The sequence below is a fragment of the Chionomys nivalis genome, chromosome 3, assembly GCF_950005125.1.
Source record: "Chionomys nivalis chromosome 3, mChiNiv1.1, whole genome shotgun sequence".
Taxonomy (NCBI): Eukaryota; Metazoa; Chordata; class Mammalia; order Rodentia; family Cricetidae; genus Chionomys; species Chionomys nivalis.
This window is the reverse complement of record NC_080088.1, coordinates 4,604,694-4,627,173: the sequence shown is the minus strand read 5'-3', so window position 1 is coordinate 4,627,173 and position 22,480 is coordinate 4,604,694. Positions and strand designations below refer to the sequence as shown.

At 50.9% G+C, this 22,480-nt stretch overlaps 1 protein-coding gene across 1 annotated transcript; it reads left to right on the top strand.

The window, feature by feature from the left end:
- The first annotated feature begins 306 nt into the window (after positions 1–306).
- Positions 307–20,350, top strand: Chaf1b (chromatin assembly factor 1 subunit B). The gene is made up of 14 exons (XM_057765370.1): positions 307–348; positions 828–983; positions 1,530–1,662; positions 3,315–3,432; positions 4,271–4,374; positions 6,724–6,820; positions 8,092–8,167; positions 8,977–9,070; positions 11,186–11,255; positions 11,332–11,423; positions 13,778–13,928; positions 15,900–16,361; positions 19,403–19,497; positions 20,162–20,350. Exons 2-14 carry the CDS (start codon positions 858–860, stop codon positions 20,272–20,274), a joined length of 1,731 nt encoding a protein of 576 aa, XP_057621353.1. The 5' UTR covers positions 307–348; positions 828–857; the 3' UTR covers positions 20,275–20,350.
- Positions 20,351–22,480: the final 2,130 nt, after the last annotated feature.

The following is a 22,480-nucleotide window of genomic DNA, read 5'->3' as shown; positions in this document are numbered from 1 at the left end:
CTAAGCTGGACGCCTAGAAAAACACCGCAGGACTGTCGGGAAGGCACCTCCAGAGGCGCGGGAACAAATTCCGGGTCCCGCCCCGCGAGAGCCACGGGCCTTGGCAGTCCCGCCCACGGGAAGGAGGGGCGTCCATAGCCCTGCCCACCGGAAGCTGCGGGGTCGCGGCGGCCCCGCCCACGGGGAGGAGGGACGCCCTAGGACTCCCGCCCTGCAAGAGCCTTTGCCTTGAGACAGCCCCGCCCACCCAGGGGAGGAGCGTCCTGGACCACGCCCTCGGGAGGCGTGGTCTGCGGCGCGCGGGAAGCAGCGGGCGGTGGCGGCTCTTTGCGGACCGCGTCCCTGCAGGTAGGTCCAGGGTTTCCCGCGCCTCAGAACCGGGTCGGGCTGCAGCTGCTCGCGGGGCCGCGGGGCGGGATCGCGGCGCTGGCTCAGGCGGAGGCCGGTCCGTCCCAGGCCGCCGTCCCGACTGGGACCCGGACCCGGACCCGGACCCGCGCGCCTCCCGCCAGGCCCGAACCCGCGCCCCTCCCAACAAGTCCCTCTCCCGGGAGGCCGCTGCCCAGGGGGACTGCTTGTACCGGGTACCGGTCCCAGGACCCCACCTCAGCATGATGCGCTGCAGCCCCCCGCCTCACCTCCGGCTCGGGCGATTGATTTCTTTTCCGGAACTACCGGTAAAGTAGTGAGAGCCTGCGTGAGTGGTTTAGCTGAAGTTTGCAGATGTCCGTCATCAGCCTCGTCTCAACTGGCGTTGCAGTGCAGTTTACCTGGCTCGCCCTTGCTGTTCCAGGGTCGTTGTTTTGACTCTTTGCTAACGTTTCCAGCCTCCCTTTGCCCGGCGGAGACTCGGGAGGATGAAAGTGATCACGTGTGAAATCGCCTGGCACAACAAGGAGCCAGTGTACAGCCTGGACTTCCAGCATGCGGCAGCCTGCAGGATCCACAGACTGGCGTCCGCGGGAGTGGACACCGCCGTCAGGGTAAATGGGCAGGTGGGAGGACACAGGAAAGTCTCATGTGGAGTCCGAGTTTTCATTCCTTTATTTGAAACTGAAACCCGCAGCTCAAGTTGGTTTGCCACCTAGCCTGGAATGCTAAATTCTCAGGCCTGGGGTAAGCAAGGAAGGCTGGAGAGATTGACTTTCTTAACTATCTTTGTCTACTTTGTTACTAGTTGGTCCCCAGTGCCTTAGAATACCAAGACCGCTGGTGCTGGTACAGGATGGAGGATCCGAAGTAGGAGATTTTCCTCAGGGATAGTGAGTTTGAGGCCAGCCTGGGCTGGATGAGACCTTGTCACAAAAATGCTGAGACTCTTTCCCGTGCTGTGGCCATTTGCCCTAGAAAGAGCTGGCAGAGAAGATGACAGCTGCAGGGACTGCTGGTTTACTTGTACACTTCCTTCAATTTGCAAAGTTTCAAAAGGAAAATTGCATTTTCTGTCAGAAAACATAGTTGTCTAGTGAGAGGGAGATAGATGGTGGCTGGTGTCTTTCTTTCTCTCGTGAATATTTTGCTGTCAACAGATCTGGAAGGTGGAGAAGGGGCCAGATGGGAAAGCCGTTGTGGAGTTTCTCTCCAATCTCGCTCGGCACACCAAAGCCGTCAATGTTGTACGGTTTTCACCGACTGGGGAGATCTTAGCATCTGGAGGCGACGGTAAGTATTGTATTTAACAGTCCGTCAGCCTCATGCTTAGCTCTCCTGGCTGATGGTGACATTTGAGCTGGGGTGACATGGGCCTGCAACCACAGCACCTGGAGGCTGAGGTGGGACGACTGAGAATTGAAGGGCCAGCTTGGGATAGAAAGCAAGAAAGTCAAGGACAGAAAGTCAGATAGTGAGATCTGAGCTGGTTGTGTCTTCCCTTTCTCTGTCCATATGCCTTTCCGATCGTTGGATAAGTACCATTTTTGGAGTGTATCAGGTGTGAAGATGGCAGACTAAGCATTGAACTCGAGAAGATATGTCTGAGAATGGCTTCTTTTTTTTCCCATTTGTCCCCCGCAGGCTGATTGGGTGTGGTAGGAAAAGTTGACCCGGAGTGGTACTGGGTGGGCCTATCTCTGGTGGTTGGCGTGGGCCCTGCACCTTGGTGTAGCCCTCCCATAGTTTCTGCCTGTTTGGGGTGGATTGATCTGTGTTGTCTGTCTGTGCTGCCATGAGAAGAAAACAGACAAAGAGATCTTTATACCATACATTGCGTACTTTAGAGGACAGCATAAAGTAAAACAAGCCAGAGTTTTTGCTTGCACAAAGAGGAATGATTTGAGTTGTGTGTCATAATGCCCAGGATGTGTGTGTGCCAGAATGCCCAGAATGGGCGTGTGCGTGTCCGTGTACACACAGAGATGTACGTGCACGCACACGGTTATAGGGAAGTAGTAAGTGGAACAGCTTTGAGGCGCTCACTGTCTCCTACAAAGTGGCCCTGGACAGCTCCCCCCTTCCCAGAGTTCTGTAGCCTCGAAGACTGCCCCTTCCTCTAGTTACACCGTGGAGAGCATAGATCTTTCCCGGCTCACTCCCTCTCCAGCAGGCTCCACGATGAGTCTGTAAGCTCGAATTCCAGGTGGCTTCGAGTGCGCTCTTCTGTATTTCCGCTCACTCACTCGCTCTTCTTCCCGGACAGGCGGAAGGAACGCATGTGTGGTGGGTTATATGGTGAGCCTGGGAGAAATTGCCAGGTTCAGACCATTGCTCGTGTTAAGCGAAGGTTTCGGATGTGTCCGTAATGGCATGGATAGTTGGCAGGGATAGGTGGCTTACCATGTCCAGGCCACCATGTTCTAAGGACTTTATGTGGATTCCTCCCATTCTGTCCTCACGGTGCCCCGTGAGATGGGGATGCAGCTGTGTCTAAGTCGTTGTTCCCGTTTCTTCATGCAGTCAGCTACTCTGCAGTGGTATTTTGCTGGCCCAGGGAGCCTATATATGTATGAGGAGCCTAGATTGGCTCTATTGTGAATTGTTTTCATTTTTGTTTCAGGGAAGAAGACAAATTTGCTTGTCCTGTTCAAATTCCTTGTGTTTTTCTAAGATAGGGTCTCCTGTAGTCCAGGCTAGCTTTGAACTCACCATGTAGCCAAGGCTAGCCTTGAATGTCTGATCCTCCTGACATAGACTCCCTGAGGCTGGATTACAAGCATAGACATACCATCATACAGTCTGTCCATAGTCTTAGAAGTGAAGGACTGACTCTTCAGGGCTAAAGTGGCCATTGAGCGACATACAACTTACCCAACACCCTAAACTCCAGAGGTGAGGAGGGCGTGGGAAAGCGGCTTCACGCTGTACTGATCCTCCCACAGATGCCGCCATTCTGTTGTGGAAGATGAATGACAGCAAGGAGCCAGAGCCCAGCGCCTTTCAGGAGGAGGACGAGGCTCAGCTGAATAAGGAGAACTGGACTGTGGTAAAAACCCTGAGGTAAAGGGGAGGGGCTGTGGGAGCTATGTTTGTATTGCTTTCTGTAAGTCATGATTGTGTGTGTGAGCGAGAGTGCATGCCGTTGCATGTGGGTGTCTGCAGAGGTCAGAGGGGGCGTCAGATCCCTTGGAACTGTATTACAGGGGACACTGTGGTCCTTCTCGGTGCCGAGAACCAAATTTGATTTCTCCGGAGAGCAGCGAGTGTGCTTAAGCTCCAGCTAGATGACTCTTCTTTACAGCCTGAGTACTTGAGTAGTTTGTGTGCTTGCCGGGCAGGCAGTGGCACAGCACAGGCCTTTACGCGGGGGCTGGCAGATCTCTGGGTTCAAGGCCAGCCTGTTCTACAGAGTGAGTTTCAGGACAGCCAGGACAACACTGAGAGACCCTGCCTCAAAAAAAAAAAAAAAAAAAAAAAAAAACCCAGAATAAACAAAAAGTTTTGTGTGCCTAACTTAAAACTTTTTGCCTACTTCATAAAATAATAAAGGATAAAAACAGAAAAAAATAGATTTTTCTTCCTATTATGAAATTTTCCTTGGTAAAAATAGAATTGTGCCTCCCCGCCACTCTGTTTTTGAGCCAGACAGCCCCGGCTAGCCTTGAATTCCATACTGTTGCCCAAGTTCCCAGTGCTGGGATTATCTGTGTGGGCCTACAAGGCCCTTTGACTTATTATAGATACATAACCTTGAGAACACAGTTTATAGCCAGGGCTGACAGAGCTCCACTGAGAATTTCTAGAATCTCATTTGAATGTATGATCTCAGACCTGGAACTTTTTGACAGCCTTTCTCTTTTACAGTTATAATCTTATTTCTTCTGTCTTTGGGCTCCAGGGGCCACTTAGAAGATGTGTATGACATTTGCTGGGCCAGTGATGGGAATTTGATGGCCTCCGCCTCTGTGGATAACACGGTTATCATATGGGATGTCAGCAAAGGTGAGTGATATAGTTATTTATTTATATTAAATTAGGTGTATGTGCACATGCACGCAGTGTCACGGAGTCCATGGTTGCCTGATCCCTGGAGAAAGAGCTGTGGGCGGGCACTACCTGTGTGGCTCCTGTACAAGAGCAGTCGGTGCTCCCACCTGCCAGGCGCCGGACCAAGTGGTAGGCATCAGCTGTTAGGAGGAGGGGGAAGGGCTGGGTTGCGGATGGCGGCAGGGAGCAGCTATGGAAGAGGCTGAAATCAGGTTCTCATCCTAGGTCTCATCATTTCATTCAGTCAGCGCCAACCTCAGCAGCATGTCCCTCTCTCACCTCCTTCTGTTCACCAAAGCCTTTACTGGAGAGCTCTGCACGCCCCCCCACACCGCCCCTAACACCCTCCCCACCCCTCACCCAGGAGACTCAGGTCCCAGAGTCCTCTGTTTCTGGTTTGTTATCCCCTCTCTTAGTTACTGTTCTATTTCTGTGATAAGACACCATGACCAAAGCAACTTACAAAAGGAAGTGTTTAATTTGGTGCTCATGGTTTTGGAGGGTAAAAGTCCCCGTCCATCATGCTGGGGAGTACGGCAGGCAGTCAGGAATGGTGCTGGAGCCACACTGGAGAGCTTACGCCTTATTCCACAGCTGTGAAGCCGGGAGGGAGAGCCAGCTGACTGGAAATGGCACAGGCTTTTAAAACTTCAAAGCCCACCCCCAGTGACACACCGCCTCCAACAAGGCCACACCTCCTAATCCTCCCCAAACAGTTCCACCAACTGGGGGACACGCGTTCAGATGAGCTACAGGGCTGTTCTCATTCCAGCCTCTGACTGGCTGTTTTCTGTCTTGCTTGCCTTCCAGTGTGATCTCAAACCCGCAGAGTCTGTCCCTTTGACTGTCTTTCTTCCATTTTTACCCTTAGAGACAAATCCCAGCCTGGGCTCTGTGTTGTGATCCACCTTTAAATTTCCCAGCCCTGGCCTCGGACCTGTTTCTCAAACCCTTGCACTTGCCAGGCCTAGCCTCATAGTCTTCTCTTGACCAGCAGACTTGCAATCCACTCAGGCCTCCTGGAGTGCTCTTCTCAATCCCCAACTGCCTTAATTCCAGCCAACTTCCTAGAAAGACTTTCAGGGAGAGAGATGCTCTCCTATGGAGTAGGGAGGACAACGCATTGAGATTCGGCTGAAGCAGCCTGGTGGCGGAGGCACACTCCTTTAATCCCAGCACTCAGGAGGCAGAGGCAGGTGGATCTCTGAGTTTAAGGCCAGCCTGGTCTATGAGTTCCAGGACAGCCAGGGCTACACAGAGAAACCCTGTCTCAAGAAGAGAGAGAAAAAGAGAAAAGAATTAGGCTGACGCATGTCCCTTGCTATGTGGGTCATGGGCACTGGGTTCGCAGTGGTGGTGGGTGGTGCTGTGGAAGCTGAGTGACAGGAGGTAGGTGAGAGGAAGGGGAGGGGTGAAAGAGTTGGGAAAATGGGGAGGTTTTCTTTCCCTCCCCTCTCATGGATTGAACACAGGGCCTTGTGCTTGCTTTTTTGTTTGCTTTCAAATGGTTAAAACCTTTGAATGGTAATTTAAATTACTGACTATTGCATAGTTTGAAGTATACTAGTCTGCATAGGCTGGATTTGGGAGCTAGTCGGTTGTGAAAGCTTGCTAACCGTTCTCCTTTCACCGGGAAAGCTCTGCCGCTGCTTACCCGAGTGCCCACACTAGCCTTTCTGGTACAGCCACTTCACCCTTTTGTGTTTGTGATATAACTGTGACTCTTTTGTCATATTTTCTAAACTTCAGCTTATTGGTTGGTTTGAGTTTGAGACAGGGTCTCAGGTAACCCAGAGTGTCTTGAAACTGTTCGTACCCAAGGCTAGCCTTGGACCCTGGATGTCCCTGCCCTCCTTCCCAAGTGGTTGCAGCTTCCTCTTTGAAAGCCAGATCCCCTCCCAGCTATCGGTCTTCCCGGCTTGTTCCTCACAGACGAAGCCCTCTAACTGTACTGTGAGTTCTCTTCCTCCTCCTCCTCTTCCTGACTCCTGTCTTTCCATCAGCTGTTCCCAGTTACCACTACCCATGCTAAGCTCAGCTGAGACAGGGTAAGGGGTTCTCTCGTCCCCGTCCCTCCCATCCTACCCAACCCAGAAAACTAAACTCAGGTCCTCTGACCCACATAGCCTTATGCTTGCTGTCAATGCCTGAATCCCTTACTCTGAGTGCTAGACTGGAGGGCGGGGCTGTGTGGCGTGATCTTGGGGAACATGGCCTCTCCAGGACTGCCTATAATAGTGTGGAAGTCTGAGTTCATGCAGCGTGCCGTGGTGGTTGATAATGCTTTTGTGTATTTCTTCATAGGGCAGAAGATTTCCATTTTCAACGAACATAAAAGTTACGTACAAGGAGTTACCTGGGACCCTTTGGGTCAATATATTGCGACCCTGAGTTGCGACAGGTGTGTAAGTAACGGAAGTTTTTGTAGATCCTTTATCACAGCCTCAGGAAGGGCTTCGATAGTCCGGTTTGGGCTCTTTTGTTCTTGATTTGCTTATTCCAACAAGACGGAAATGAGAGCCCAATTAGGCCGGGTGCCTTATGCAGAACTGGCACCAGTGGATCTTTAGTGGATGGACGAATTAGTGTGGAAGGAGCTTGTGTGTTTGCCTGCATGTGTGTCTGTGCACCGTGTGTGCCTGGTGCTCTCACAGGCCAGAAGAGGACACTGGATCCTCTGAAACTGGAGTTACACACAGTTGTGCGCAGTCAGTGCTGGGCACAAACTGGGGTCCTCTACCAGAGCAGAGCATGCTCTTAGTCACCAAGCCCTCTCTCCAGCCCTTTATTGTTTTTTTTTGTTTGTTTGTTTGTTTTTTTTGAGAAAATGTTTCACGTAGCCCAGGCTGGCCTCAAACTTTCTACCTAGCCAAGGCTGTCTCTGACTTCACATCTTCTTGTCTCCACCTCCCGAGTGCTAGGATTTCAGCTGCTCTGCCAGGCCCTGGGTTATGCAGTATTGGGGCTGAACACGCATCAGGCATGCTGGGCAAGCACTCGGGTAATGGAGCTTCATCGCCAGCCCTCAATTTTACTTTTACTTTAAAATTTTACTTTTACTCAATTTTACTTTTAATTTAAAAATTGAATTTAATATGGCCCTGAAATAGGAACAATATATAACCACTAGGGTTTTTTTTTTTTTAATTGTAGACTGTCGTGTTCTGAATACCGTGCATTTTCTGATGTCTTGTTGAGAGAGACCAGTTTGGTTAGTGGGAACAGTCCCTTGGGAGCAAGATTCATTTGCTGGCATTTCCATCCTAACTCTTTAGGGGTGAGGGGAGCACAACCATGTCTTACTGATCCTCCTTCCTCGGCATCCAGTGTCTCACTCTATAGCCAAGACTAGCTTCGGCCATGGTGATCCTCCTGCCTCAGCTTCCAGTGTCTCACTCTATAGCCAAGACTAGCTTTGGCCATGGTGATTCTCCTGCCTCAGCTTCCAGTGTCTCACTCTTTAACCAAGGCTGGCTTTGAACTCATGGTGATCCTCCTGCCTCAGCCTACCATGTGCTGGAATCACAGGTGCAAGTTATCGTATCTGGCATTCCTTATGTTAGAAAGCTCTGCCAACAAGACCGTCCGCATGAGACAAATCTCACTAGTCAAATGTGTATACGTGTACACGGTTCCTATTCCGGAGCGACACTCAGGCTTCTCTTTCTGCAGGGTGCTGCGGGTCTATAGCACTCAGAAGAAGCGTGTGGCTTTCAACATTTCAAAGATGCTGGGGCCCGAAGGAGAGGTAGGAAGTGCTTTTTATTATAATTTCTTCTGTGTGCATGCACACGTCAGTGTGCTTGTGAAGGTCAGGAGGCAGTTCTCTCCATCCCCTGTGTGGATCCTGGGGATGGAACTCCGGTCAACAGGCTTAGCAACTGTAGGAGCAGGCCGCTTGTTGGTTCCCAGCTGCTCAGCCCCCAAATAATCCCACAGACACTGTATTAATTAAGTCACTACTTGGCCCATTAGCTCTAGCTTCTTATTGGCTAACTCTTACACATTAATTTAAACCATCTCCATTAATTTGTGTATCGCCACATGGCAGTGGCTTACCGGCAAAGTTACGGTGTCTGTCTCCTGCAGGGCTACATGGCTTCTCTCTCTCGCTCTGCCTTCTTCCTCCCAGCATTCAGTTTAGTTTTCCCCCACCTAGCTAAGTTCTGCCCTGCTATAGGTCCAAAGTGTTTCTTTATTCATTAATGGTGATTTAACACATTTAATCACAGCATACAGAGGGGAATCCCACATCAGGCAACAAGTGCCGTTTATCCCGGACGGCGTTGCCAGCCCAGCATAAACCATTTCGCCATGCCTTTCCAACAGTACTTTGAGATCTGGGAGCTTCTAACCCTTGTAGACCTGTGAACCAACTAATGAGGCTTCCTCTTGGACCACCTTATTGACCGACCAGTTCTCATAAATGACCTAGTTCTGTGTTCCTGCACAGTTATTCCCAATTGGGGTGCTTCAGTTTTGTCAGGCCTGTCCTAAGTGGCAGGCCTTTGTGGGCAGTGAGATGCGCTGGCCTGACTTTGAGCTCTATGTCCACAGGCACGAAGTTTCCGGATGTTTCACGATGACAGCATGAAGTCATTCTTCCGCAGACTCAGTTTCACTCCGGACGGATCTTTACTTCTCACTCCAGGTGTGTCTGACTTGGTGTGACATAGGGGTGTGATGGCAACCTCGGGGCATCTCTGTTCCCGTGTGTAACACTTGTCAGCCCTGGCAGGTGTGGGCAGAGCACTGGGGTCTTGTCCGCACACTGCATCCTTTGGGAACTTCAGGCCTTGGATAATGAGATGATGTTGATACCCAGCAAAGCTTGGGAGTCGAAAGGCTTGGAGCGCTGTTTTCCCAAAGATGAATTTTACTTAGAAGAGTTTTAGGGCTTCAACATTCCCATCCATCTGTCCTGATCTCTGTTTGTTTGTTTCACACATCCCAAGCAGACCTAAAATTCACTGTGTATCTGGGGATGATCTAGAACTCCACCTTCCTCCACCCTCAGGTGCTGGGATGACAGGCATGCACCAGCACACTGTTTAAACAGTACTGGGAATTGAACCCAGGACCTCAAGCATACTAGGCGAGCATTCTACCAACTGAGCTACATCTCTAGCCCAGAACTTGTTTTGTTCTGTGTCATGGTCTTGTGTAGCTCAGGTTAGCCCTGGACTTATTATGTATGATCTTGAATTTCCCATCCTCCCCTCTCTATGTCCCCATTGCTGAGGTTATAGGTATGCAGGCCAGGCTAGCTCTGAGTTTATACCTTTCATATGGTAAAGGTGTAGCAGGCTATGGCAGTGGTCACGTGGTGGAAGTGGCACCTGCCGCTTTTGATACAATGTATCCTACAACGGTCCTCTTGCAAGAAAACAAAACACAAAAGAAAATGCTAAAGAGAAACTGAGGACTGGATGTAACTCTGGTCAAATGCCTGCCTAACGTGTGGGACTCTGAGGTGCAGCCTTAGCACCGTAAATAGAGTGATGGAGGAAGGGTACCCAAGAACTGGTTCTGACGCCCAGAAACAGGCAAATGCCAAATGAGCTGTATGTCATCTGCTATTCTCTTCAGATTGTAAAAAGTAACAGTTCCCATAACAGCTGCGAGGGTGGGGGTACTACGCTGGGAACATGGCTTGTTAGTGTGTCTCAAAGGCACCCTGGTAACAATGTCATCTAGTCCCTGTGTCTCACATCTGAGGCACAGTTCCTTAGCAAGGAAATTCAGAGGAGTTTCTAGGCGTGTATGTCAGCTATACGTGGTAGCACTTGACTGTAATTCAACATTTGGTGTTAGAAGGTGGAGGTGGGAGAACCAGGAGTTCAAGGTCATCCTTGGCTGTATAGTGAGTTCGAGACCAGTCTGGGGTGCATGAGACCCTATCTCAAGCAAATAAAAACAACCAACTCTTCCCCCTCAAACCAAAAAATCTAAAGACCCCAAATGGGTATCTCTCAAAGGAGGACAGTCGTTTACTACTGTTAGTAAATATTGTGGTGCAGCCCCAAAAAGAAGGGTTCGGTGCCCTGCGTGCTGACTCAGGAGTTACTGACAGGAACAAGCAAACAGGGAAAGTGTAATTCTGTTTCTTACAACAGAGGCATGGAAAAGACCACCCTGTGGGAGTGTTTGTGCCTGAGCTGTGATGAACGGTGGGTCACATGTGCCCAAGGAGAGAGAGCCATTGTCACAGTGGGGTAGTGTGGAGAGGTGCGCAGGGAATGGCTCAGCATAAAAACGAGTAATGTCCTCCCTTGCAGTTCTAGAATGGTTGGTCACTTGTCAGATGGCATGCATATACGTGTTATACCATGTGACGGTTAGGTTCTGCTGGAGGCTGCAGGTCACAGCACGGGCTAGGTCTCCAGATAACCCGAGGGCTGGTTTGGAGAGATGGACAGCCAAGGTCTGAATGCTGGGAAACAGACCTGGGGACTCAGGTGGAGCGCTGGCAGCTGGGCCCACCCACGGGCGGATCTGCCTCTGCTCTCAAGCACAGGGTTTTACAAGTGAATGTTCCTGACTCTACCTTCTTCCTGCCCTGGGCTTGCAGGGACCTCAGGCCTTGTGGGGAGGTGGCAGGCAGGTTAGGACGAGCCAAAGGGAACATCGTGCTCGTTTCTGTTACAGAAGCATTGGTAGTTTGTCACTTGAGGGGAAGAGCATTTTGCAAGCCAGACTAGAAGGCTTGGGGTCTTTGGCTGGGAAACCTTGTAACCTTGTAACCTAGACTCTTCCCTCCCTCCAGCCGGATGTATGGAATCCGGTGAGAATGTGACAAACACAACCTACGTGTTCTCCAGAAAACATCTGAAAAGGTAAGCAGCTGGAGGTCTCCATTCGGCCGGTTGCTGAGCCACAGTGCCTGTTGCTAACCTGCAGTCAACCTTGCAGGCCAATCGCCCACCTTCCGTGCCCTGGGAAGGCGACTCTCGCTGTCCGCTGCTGTCCAGTCTACTTCGAACTGAGGCCGGCAGCGGAAACAGGTACCATCAAAACCACAGTGGTGGGGTGGGTGGGTGTATGTGTTCTCCCTGGAGTGGGTACTTGGTGGATGTCTTTTGCAGAGAAAGCTGTGCAAATTTGGCTCAGATTTTTAATTTTTTCCATTTTACATGCAAGAATGATGTGTTTCCGGGGCCACGCTGTGATGTTTCGCTGTGTGTATAATGTAATGTTTAAATCACGGTATGTCTCGTTTCTTGAGCATTTATGTTTGCTGTGACATCGAGAGTCCGCCCCCTCCCCCCGCCCCATAGCATGTTGGACATGTGCATATTCCTGTGCAGTGTCCCGTAGTGTGCCTTTTTCCTCATTGTCCAATGCATCACCACACCACACCACTTAGGTTAGGTGTTCCTGAGTCTTCAACCCAGGGCTTGCATGCTAAAGCCTGTTGAGCTATGGCCTCAGCCCTTTTCCTTTCCTGTGTCTGAAGTTTTACTCTCTTTCCATACATTGTATCCACCTTAACCAATGCTGGGTATTTTAGGTCTTGGAAATATTCTTGACATTTTTTCAGGGATGAAGTTATATTGCTTAGAAATGTTTTGATCCTTTGGGCTATTGCTTTTAATGTTCGTTAAGCAGGACCAGGCAACATTTGGTTCATGACACACTTTGCACACTAACTGATGCCCAGCGACTGTGAGGTTTCCCCCTGGGCCCATAGGAAGCACACCCTGCTGGGGATGGTTCTATCTCTGAGACCCTTCCTCAGTCTCAGGTAGCATCTCTGCTGGCCTATTCCAGTCAGCACTGAGCTGACTTAGAGCTTTCTGGCTGCCTAGGATTCCTGAGCTCTGAAGCCCAACCTTTCCGCAGAGAGTCACCAAGGCTGTGCCTGGGGTCTCTGCCTCCCTGGGCTTGCCTGGCAGCCAGTGGAGGTGACTGTGGACTGTAGTAAGGAGGCCGCTAGTTAGTTCCTGGCCACTTAGCCCCGAAATAATCACACAGAAACTGTATTAGTTAAATCACTGCTTGGCCCGTTAGCGCCAGCTTCTTATTGGCTAACTCTTACATTTTAATTTAACTCATCTCCATTAATCTGTGCATCATTACAAGGTCGTGGCCTACCAGCAAAGTTTCAGCACATCTCTCTCCTCTGGCGGCTCCATGGCTTCTTCTTGATTCTGTCTCCTTTCTCCCAGCATTCAGTTTAGTTTTCCCTGCCTACCTAAGTTCTGCCCTATCAACAGGCCAAGGCAGTTTCTTTATACACCAGTGGTTATCACAGCACACAGAGAGGAATCCCACATCAATGGACTCTGTGCTTGTGCCACTGTCAGGGCCATGGTCCCTCACCAACTGCTGGCCTGGGACTTGAAGGCTGCTGTCCACTTACCTGGTCTGGTATAGTGGGGAAAGTGTTCTGGTCCCTGTTTCCTCCAGGGTGGAAGCGGACGCTTCTTTAAACTTTTATATCCGTAGTATAAGTGATACTGTTAACTCCATAGCTTTAAAAGCATGACTAGAGCAGGCATGGTAGTTCACACCTTGTTATCTCAACGCTTGCGAGACTGGCCCAGTTGCTGTGAGTTTGAGGTTTGCTTGGGCTGTATGGGGGTTATAGGTCAGCCTGAGCTGAAGAGTGAGGCTTACATGCACACGCATGCATGCATGCATATACACACACATATACAGGGTCCTGCCATGCCTCCCCCCAAAGAGAAAAAGTATCACTTGCTGAAGTAAGCACTTTAAAGTAAACACCAAATGAAATTGTTCTCCTAACAGAAAGCTACACTTAGAAGGTTCATGACACTCAGAAACCCTAGTTTCTGGTTGGGCCTCTGATTCATTCTCATATAAATGTAAGGAACTGAATTCTTTTTTTAAATTGTCGTTCTTTTTGTTTTTTGAGACACAGTTTCTCTGTATAACAGCCCTGGAACTTGTTCTGTAGACCAGACTGGCCTCAAATTCACAGAGATCCACCTGCCTCTGACTCCCAAGTGCTGGGATTGAAGGTTTGCAGCACCAATGCCCAGCTTGAATTCTTTTTTATTTAAAATTTTTATTTTATTACTATGTTCAGGTGTGTGTGTGTTGGGGGTGGTTCTTGCATGCCTCGGTGTACGTGTGCAGGTCGGAGGTCAGCTCTCTCCTTCCACCGTGTGGTCTTGGGGATTGAACTCACACTGGCAGGCTGGGTACCAATCGCCTTTACCCACTGATCCATCTTGGCAGCCCAGGAACTGAATTCTTGTATGGCTTACAGTAAACCAGCTTTCGGTGACATGGAATTTCCTTTCCAGGGGAAGGAATTTGGGGAGAACTGGCTCTCCCCTTTGGGAACTCTGTCTTTGTAGCTTCAATCAGTTTGTCCTCTCCCTATCAGAGGAGCCCAGCCCCGAGCTGGTGAGCCTGCCCTACCGTATGGTGTTTGCTGTGGCCTCCGAGGACTCCGTACTGCTGTATGACACGCAGCAGCCTTTCCCATTTGGCTACGTGACGAACATCCATTACCATACCCTGAGTGACATTTCCTGGTGAGTAGCTAACAGACAGGATGTGGAAGGGGGCCTGGCCTCTATTTCACTAGAGGGACCTCAGAGCAGGGAGGATTTTGTCGCTACAGAGCTCCAATTTGGTCGTCTTCACCAGTTTCCATGAAGGAACTTTTATTAAAATGGGAGCCTTTTTTTGGGGGGGGGGGTTTCGAGACAGGGTTTCTCCGTAGCTTTTGGTTCCTGTCCTGGAACTAGCTCTTGTAGACCAGGCTGGCCTCGAACTCACAGAGATCCACCTGCCTCTGCCTCCCGAGTGCTGGGATTAAAGGCGTGCACCACCACCGCCTGGCAATGGAAGCCATTTTTGTTCCTGGTGTGTGTGTGTACATACATGTACCTTACCATAGCATGTCTGTTCCTGGTGTGTGTGTGTACATACATGTCCATAGCATGTCTGTTCTTGGTGTGTGTGTACATACATGTACCTTACCATAGCATGTCTGTTCCTGGTGTGTGTGTACATACATGTACCTTACCATAGCATGTCTGTTCCTGGTGCGTGTGTATGTACATGTTCCATAGCTGCCTATTCCTGGTATGTGTGTATGTACATGTCCATAGCATGACTGTTCCTGGTGTGTGTGTGTGTACATACATGTTCCATAGCATGTCTGTTCCTGGTGCGTGTGTACATACATGTTCCATAGCATGTCTGTTCCTGGTGCGTGTGTACATACATGTTCCATAGCATGTCTGTTCCTGGTGCGTGTGTACATGCATGTTCCATAGCACGTCTGTTTATGGTGTGTGTGTACATGCATGTTCCATAGCATGTCCATTCCCGGTGCCTGTGTACATACATGTCCATAGCATGCCTGTTCCTGGTGCGTGTGCAATACATGTACCTTACCATAGCATGTCTGTTCCTGGTGCGTGTGCACATACATGTACCTTACCATAGCATGTCTGTTCCTGGTGCGTGTGTATGTACATGTCCACATGACTATGAGCATCAGAGGACAGCTTGCGGGAGCCTGTTTTCTCCTTCCACATGGGCTCCAGGGAGCTGAACTCAGATCATCAGACTTATGCACAAACCCTCAGACCTTTTGAGCCTTGTCTGTGCCCAGCAGTGAGTTCTGATGCGATACACACAGCCCTGTGGGTCAGTCAGATCCCAGTGAGCTGAGGGGAAGCCCTGGGGACCTCACCAGGCAGTATCACTTGACGCTACCCTTCCTCTGGTGACTTAGATCCCTGTGGACTCCATTGCCTTGGGCTTGCCCTGTACTCTGGCCAGGTTGGCCACTCACCATTATTTTTGCCTGCCCACCCGCCCCCAGTGCCACGTAGCTTAGGGTGGCCTCAGCTCTACCCAGTACCTGAGGGTGACGGTGAAATCATGATCCTCTGGCTCCCCTTTCCCATGTGCTGGGATGAGAAGTGTCTACCCACGAGCTTAGTACTGAACCAGGGCCTGGAACACACTAGACAAGAACTACCTCTTGTAGGCCCTTGATTTTTCTTTAAATCTTTATAAAAATGTGTGTGTGTGTGCGCGCACGCGCGTGCGCTGCACGCGTGTGTGCATGTGTCCACGCATGTGTGCGCCACAGCTCACGTATAGAGGTCAGAGGATGACTTTGTAGAATCACGTAGCCCCCAGGAATTGAGCTCTGTTACCAGGCTTGAACAGTAAGAGCCTTTACTGACTGAGCTGTCTCACCAGCCCTAAATTTATTCTTTAGATTGGGAAAAGAAAAGGGTCACCTCACATTTATCCCAGTGAAGTAGACAGGAGGGCACAGAGATCAGGGTGGCTTCGGGGACTGAGATGGGATTGGGAAGGGATGCTGCATGGCTGCAGAGCCTGTTCACATTCTGTGCTGCTCCCCTGACTATTGCCTTCAGACAAACACATCTCGTGACTAGCTTCTGTTTTCTACCTGGTCATGAAAGTACGATCTGTGGCCGTCAGTAACTGACTTCTTCCTTGTTATGGAAACCCAGGTCCAGTGATGGGACCTTCCTGGCCATTTCCTCCACGGATGGTTATTGCTCATTTGTGACCTTTGAGAAGGGTGAACTTGGCGTTCCTTTGAAAGAGAAGCCAGTGTTGAGCATAAGAACTCCCGAAACAGCAAAGAAAACCAAGAGCCAGACACACCAGGGATCTCCACCAGGGCCCAGATCAGTCGAAGGGACCCCCACCGACAGAGCCCAAGACGCCAGCAGTCCCTGCACCAGCCCCTCGCCAACCCTGCAGTCTCCAGTTCCCTCTGCCTTCAAGGACAGTCCCTTGGCCCCTGCTGCTGGAGCCCCTCCTGCCGGAGCCACTCCTGCGGGTAAAAGCTCCTTGCCACGGCCTTCTGAGGAGAAGATCCTGCAGCCTGCTGGTCAGAACACAAAAGCCCCCCAGCCCCGGAGGGTCACCCTGAACACACTGCAGTCATGGGGCAAGACAACTCCCCGGTAAGAGCATTTGACAAAACAAGAAAGTGTCGTGAAATGAGCCCCACATAGCAAATATGCCTATGGTACCTGTCACCTGTGATGTGTGCTGGCCACCTGTGACGTGTGCTGGTCACCTGTGATGTGTGCTGGCCACCTGTGATGTGTGCTGGTCACCTGTGATGTGTGCTGGCCACCTGTGACATGTGCTGGGCACCCTGTCTCCACCTGTGATGTGTGCTGGGCACCCTGCCTCCCCCTGTGACATGTGCTGACCTGCCGTCCAGCCCTGGGTCTTTTTCTCTGAGTCTCCTGTGCCTTGTCTCCGGAGTCTACTGTTGTATTCCCAGAGCACGTTCTGCTCTTAGAGATCTCAGTTCCTGCTTCCTGGGGAAGCCCTAGGTACCTACTCATCCTGGTGACACTCAAATTTTGCTGAGGCCCATTTGAGTGTGTCTTCTGTCCTGGTTTTGTGACCCCTGGCCCCGGTGGTGGTCCCTTAGGTGACAGCCAGTGCCCTCTTTCCAGCTCAGCCCTGCTTAGTGGTACCAGACTCCTCCTGTCGTGTAGGAAATCGAGGAGCAACGCAGAGCTTCCCAACATTGACTAGAGGCCTGTAACAATCCCAGCTTCTGAGACGGCAGTCCACAGTTAATTGCCGCTTTGCTCTGGGCCTGCGTCAGTACAGGATATAGGGGTGCGTATGTGGGACAAGAAGCTGCTGACCTCACAGGCTGGGAGGGTAGGGCAGGGAAGAAGGAGCCAGTCCCTGTATTCCCTTCGAGGGCACCCTCAGCGGCCTGACAGCAAGCCCTGGACCTCCCTGTCATCCCACCACAGCCCAGGGACCTTCTGTGTTGGCCTTTGCAGAAAGCTACCCACACCCTCGCAGGCACATATTCCTCTGTAAACTGCAAGTCTTGTATTTATGTATTTAAAATGGAAATGGGGTCTCATGGAGCCCAAGCTGGCCCGGAACTTTCTGCAATCCTCTTCTGTCTTCCTGAGTTCTAGGGCCATTTAGTTTTATGTACTGCTGGGGACCAAACCCAGGGCTGTGTCCATGCTAGGCAAGTAAGTACCCGACCAAGTGAACTGCATCCCCATCCCCGATCGGATTTTGATTAGCACTGATTGCCATATGTTCCCATGGGAGACATTGTGTTTTGTGTTTTCCAGCCAGGGTTTCTCTGCGTAGCCCTAGCTGTCCTGGAACTAGCTCTGTAGACCAGACTGACCTCAAACTCACAGAGATCTGCCTGCCTCTGCCTCCTTAATGTTGGGATTAAAGGCGTGTACCACCAGTACCCTGCCCATTATGATATTTTGATATGCCTGTACATCGTGTATGGGTCAAGTCAGGTCATTTAGCATTTCTGATCACAAGACTTAGCCTTTTGAGAATCCGCTCTTACACACTTCCCCATTGTTAATTATGTCTTCTGCTCTACACGGGGCACCAGAACTCACTCCTTGTCGAGCAGTGGCACTGTGTCAGTTGCTGAGTCTCTCTTATCCCTTTCCTGACCCTAGTGTCCACAACAGTTTCAGTCTCTATGAGATCAGTCTAGGTGGCGTGGGCCTCTAGGCGCTCGTCCTCCAGCCTCTGGGAGGCAGAAGAACTGTGATTTGGGCATCTTGGACCACATAAGTTCCAGACCAGCTTGCGTACATACAAAACCCTGTCAGTCCGCCATCCCTGCCCTTAAGAAGAATCCACGAGAGCCACCTCTGGTCCCTCATCTGAGGGGAGATGGTGTCTTCCACTCAGCCTGTCCTCTGGGCTTGTCCATGTGACACAGATGGGCAGATTCCTTCTTTCATGGCTGAGTAGCGCTGCTGTGTGCCTATCTCAGCTACTTGGCTGTGGGGCATTGGTGGGCTGGGGCCTCGCAGGTGATGCCCTGCCCACAGCTGTCTACTTGCTGCATCCATGCCAGCGTCTCCAAACAGCTGCTGCCCACATCCTTCTGCGCCAGGAAGTGCCAGCCTGGGTTTCCCTCCCTTCTTCATCTTTGATACCTAGTTATCCCCTGGCACCTGTCTTCCTTCCCATTCTCTAGGTGGGCTCAGTGCGATGTAGGCTGGTAAGTTGGGTCCCACTCCTTGCCTCCCGCTCTCCTGCTATGTTTCTCTGACGATTAGTAAATTCATGTTAGAATTTAAATATAATGTTTGCCTCTTTGAAAAATCTATTTTCTATAGAATAAGAATGTATTTTAAAGACGCGTGCACACGCGCGTGCGTGTGTGCGTGCGTGCGTGTGTGTGCGTGTGTGTGTGTGTGTAGTGCGCACTCAGGTGCCCTTGGAGGCTCGAAAAGGGTGCTAGGTCCCCTAGGCACTCCTGACAGTGCTGGGAATTGTGCTTGGGGCCTCTGGCAGAGCGGCAAACACTCCTAATCGCTAAACTGTCTCTCCAGACCCACAATGTGGTAGATTTTCTTTTTTTCTTTTCTCTTGGTATTTTGAAACAGGGTCTCACCATACAGCCCTGGCTGTCCTGGAACTCGCTCTGTAAACCAGGCTGGCCTTGAACTCACAGAGATCTGCAAGTCTCTGCCTGCCAAGTGCTGGGATTAAAGGCGTGTGCCACCACTGGCACAAGATGTGTTTTTTAATATTCTATTACTTTTAGGTACAGGAAGGTGTTCTTTGAGGTATTTTTGGAGTTAGATTGCTTCTCTTGGTTTCTTCTCATCCGTTTACCGAGTTCTCTGCAGTTGTAACTCTAAAAAGAAAACGCTAGTTATCGGGACGCAAAACTCCGAATTTTGAAAGGGATCATGTGTGTTTGAGGTTCACATTCCACAAGCTGTGGAAGGCAGAACTCAGCCTTTGACACTTGGGTGCCTGGTTGTGTGACCGCTGACTATGAGCTGTGATGGCAGAGCCTCCCGTGAGAAGAGCGTTGCCCTCGGTGGGCATGGCAGCACATGACAGCACTTAAGGCCCTGCTGGCGGTGCTCTGTGGGAAAGTCTGTGTTTCCTTTGGTGGTTTTGAAACTTGGCTTCATATCTGAACACTAAGGAGCAGTCCACTCTTTTACTTTTTTCAATCAAGGCGAATAAACCTAACACCATTAAAGGCAGAGGCTGCGCCAAATCCACTACCCACCGGCGGAACTGCCACCTCCTCCACATTAGAAATGGCTTCAGGTAAGCGTCAGCTTTGGCAGATATTTCAGATAGGATGTGTTCTTTTGGAAGTTAACACCTGATTTTAGGTCGGCTCTGAGAAGGCCAGTATCTTCCCGGGAGCGGCCTTTGGAGGCACTGGCGACTGTTTGCCTTCCAGGAGTAAAATGATCCTGGGCACTCAACAGTGGCAGCTTCCGGGGGATGGGTCTCTCCACTTCATGCCGGCTGATATCTGGGGCAGATGGGTAGGGGACTTAATAACATCCCTGACGTCACTTCTTTTTTTTTTCCCTAAGATTTATTTACTTAATGTACTTTGGGTTTTGCTTGCTTGTATGCCTGTGTGAGGGTCTCAGATCCCCTGGAACTGGAGTTACAGACAGTTGTGAGCTGCTGTGTGGGTGCTGGGAACTGAACCCCGGTCCTCTGGGAAAACAGCCAGTGCTCTTAACTGCTGAGCCATCTCTCCAATCCCCATCTGTTGCCATCTCTTGCCCTGTCACGTCTTCAACTGTCAGAGGCATGCCCTGTCTCTTGACATGCAGTCTCCTTGGTTGAGACCCAGCGGTGTAGCTCTGTTCCTGAGGCAGTCCTGGCATTCACAGGCCATTTGCCCCCTCGTCTTGCCTCTGACCTGACTCACCCTCAATGCTTACTAACCTGAAGTCTGTTAACATTTCAGAGATGCCTGAAGAGCCCCAGGACGAGCCTCCCCAATTAAAGAGGCCCAAACTTCAGGAACATGAAGAAGGTGCGGAAACCCTGGGTGCGGAAGAGGCTTCCAAGTCTGCTTGAGGCCCAGCACCATGTGCACTGGAGGCGTGGCCCGAGTTGCCGAGGCTGCTTACCATGATGTTAGAGCAGAATAAATACCCATGAATTGATTCACGATAGAGATGTGTGTGCTGTCTTTGCTCCAGCCTCCTGTTGACCCTGTTCTGACATTCTTTCCACAGGGACTCTGTGGTGCTAGGCTAACACCTTTTTGTTTTGTTTTTTGTGTTTTGAGAGAGAGTTTCTCTGTGTAGCCCTGGCTGTCCTGGAACTCACTCTGTAGACCAGGCTGGCCTCAAACTCAGAGATCCGCCTGCCTCTGCCTCTTGAGAGCTGGCCACCACCGCCTGGCTAACTCCTCTTTTTGATGGCGCTTCTGAGACTAGGAAACCTGATCTGCACTGGGTCCCTTCATTTGAGGGACTTCACACACTTGAATGCTGAGCTAATAACCCCGAGGAGAAAAGATGGCAGCAGCCTCCTTCCCACAAATGAGAAATTCAAGTGAGAGCATGCAGTGCTCCCAATGGCCACTGGAGGTCACTCTGCCCCTTGAATCTGCTGGGAGGCTTTGAGGGCTATCCTGCTTGGCCCTGTAGCAGGCAAGGCCAGAGAGCTCTCTCACTAGCTTAAGGCCCTGGTGGCCAGACCTAGACATGCATGTGGGAAGATTATGGGTGGAACGCGTGAATGCTCATTGCTGCATTTACCCTTCCTCTGGTTTTGTACATTTGTGTGTGTGTGTGTGTTTGTGTGTGTGTGTGTGTGAGAGAGAGAGAGAGATCCCTGTGCACGTGATCTCTGCACATGCAGAGGTTAGAGAACATCTGGCAATTGGTTCTCTTCTTTTGACAGCGTGGGTCTTGAGAATTGAACTCAGGTCTCCAGGCTTGGCAGCAGGCACCTTTGCCTGCGGGGCCCTCTCAGCAGCCTGGGTGGTGGTTGAGGAGGCCATTTCTTCAGTGTGGCCTCTACCTTGTGTCCTGCATGGGATGTCCCCTCACTAGCAGAACCTGACGGGGCGGTAAAAGTGTGGCAAGGAGTACTCAGCACCGATCACCCCAGGTACTTGTTTCTGAGTACTCACCTGACTTGGTGCCCTCAGATGACCTCCAGAGGCATTTCAGGTGGGATTTACTCCAGGTTCCTTGGCCCCTGTTCTGGCCTTGGGGAAAATGTGAATTGGTGGGGGGGGAGTGTGAGGTCCTGGCAGTATCCCTTCCCTGGTGTCCCCTTCCCCAGCAATCCCCTTCTTATTTCCCACCCCATCCCCACCTACCACCCTAGCGTGGTGGATCTGGTAGCCTCACCATTGAACCCCAGCCTGCTTTGCTCAGAAAGCTAGATAAAATCAACCCACGTGTGGGTTTGGTCATTCAGAGTCAGCCTCTGTGGGTGAGCCAGGCAGTTAACACCCAACTCCCAGAGGGACCAGTACAGCCAGCCAGAGGGCTACCCTCTGGGGAGCTGAGACCGCTGGAGGATACAGCACAGAAAGGCAAGTGGGACATACAGATGCAGCTGCCCGGGAGACTCCTGGCTCCAGAGAACTGACCTGTGTGAAGGGTGTGCGTGGACCAGGGAGGGTGGGTGTCAGGAAGCTCCCCGCTTGCCTGGATGGGGAGTCAGCCCTCCGCTGTTGGATCGATCCCCATGGCCCCATGGAGGACAGACTGCTTGCTCAGTGTCAGCGGTCGGTGAAAGAATCAGGATTACTGCAAGATGAATTTCGGGTTTAGCCCAACAGCAGGGGAGTCAGCTGGTGAACTGACAGTTGCTTCAAACTCTTTTATTGTTACACAATTTACACCTCTCAGCTAGTCAGTTTCCCTGTACCAAACCTCTTAGCTGGAGTTGTGAGGGAGTTCTCTGCGCAAACAATTTTCAGCTGGAGACGTCTGGTTTTCCAAGGCCTCTCACGACTAAGCTTTGTGAAGGCTGCGGCTCCTTGGAGGGTGGGGGGACCCAGATAAGAATCAAATGCTTCAATGCCTTTAATCCTAGCACTTGGGAGAAAGAGGCTGGCAGATTTCTGTGAGTTCAAGGCCAGTCTGGTTTACCAAGGTGAGCTCTAGGACAGCCAGAGCTGTTGCACTGTTGTGCACAGAGAGAAACCCTATCTCAAAACAAACAAACAAACACTCCAAACAAAAAGTTAGCTCGAAGCCCGGTACTAACACACTGGAATTCAATCCAGATGCAATGCTCTTTGGGATCTCTCAGCATA

What these genes read in the sequence shown, in the direction of transcription:
- Chaf1b (XM_057765370.1), top strand. Translation starts at nt 858, where the DNA reads ATGAAAGTGATCACGTGTGAAATCGCCTGGCACAACAAGGAGCCAGTG. An exon ending in GAGTGGACACCGCCGTCAGG is followed by an intron (nt 984 to 1,529) that starts GTAAATGGGCAG and finishes TGCTGTCAACAG; the next exon opens with ATCTGGAAGGTGGAGAAGGG. An exon ending in GAGGCCGGCAGCGGAAACAG is followed by an intron (nt 11,424 to 13,777) that starts GTACCATCAAAA and finishes TCTCCCTATCAG; the next exon opens with AGGAGCCCAGCCCCGAGCTG.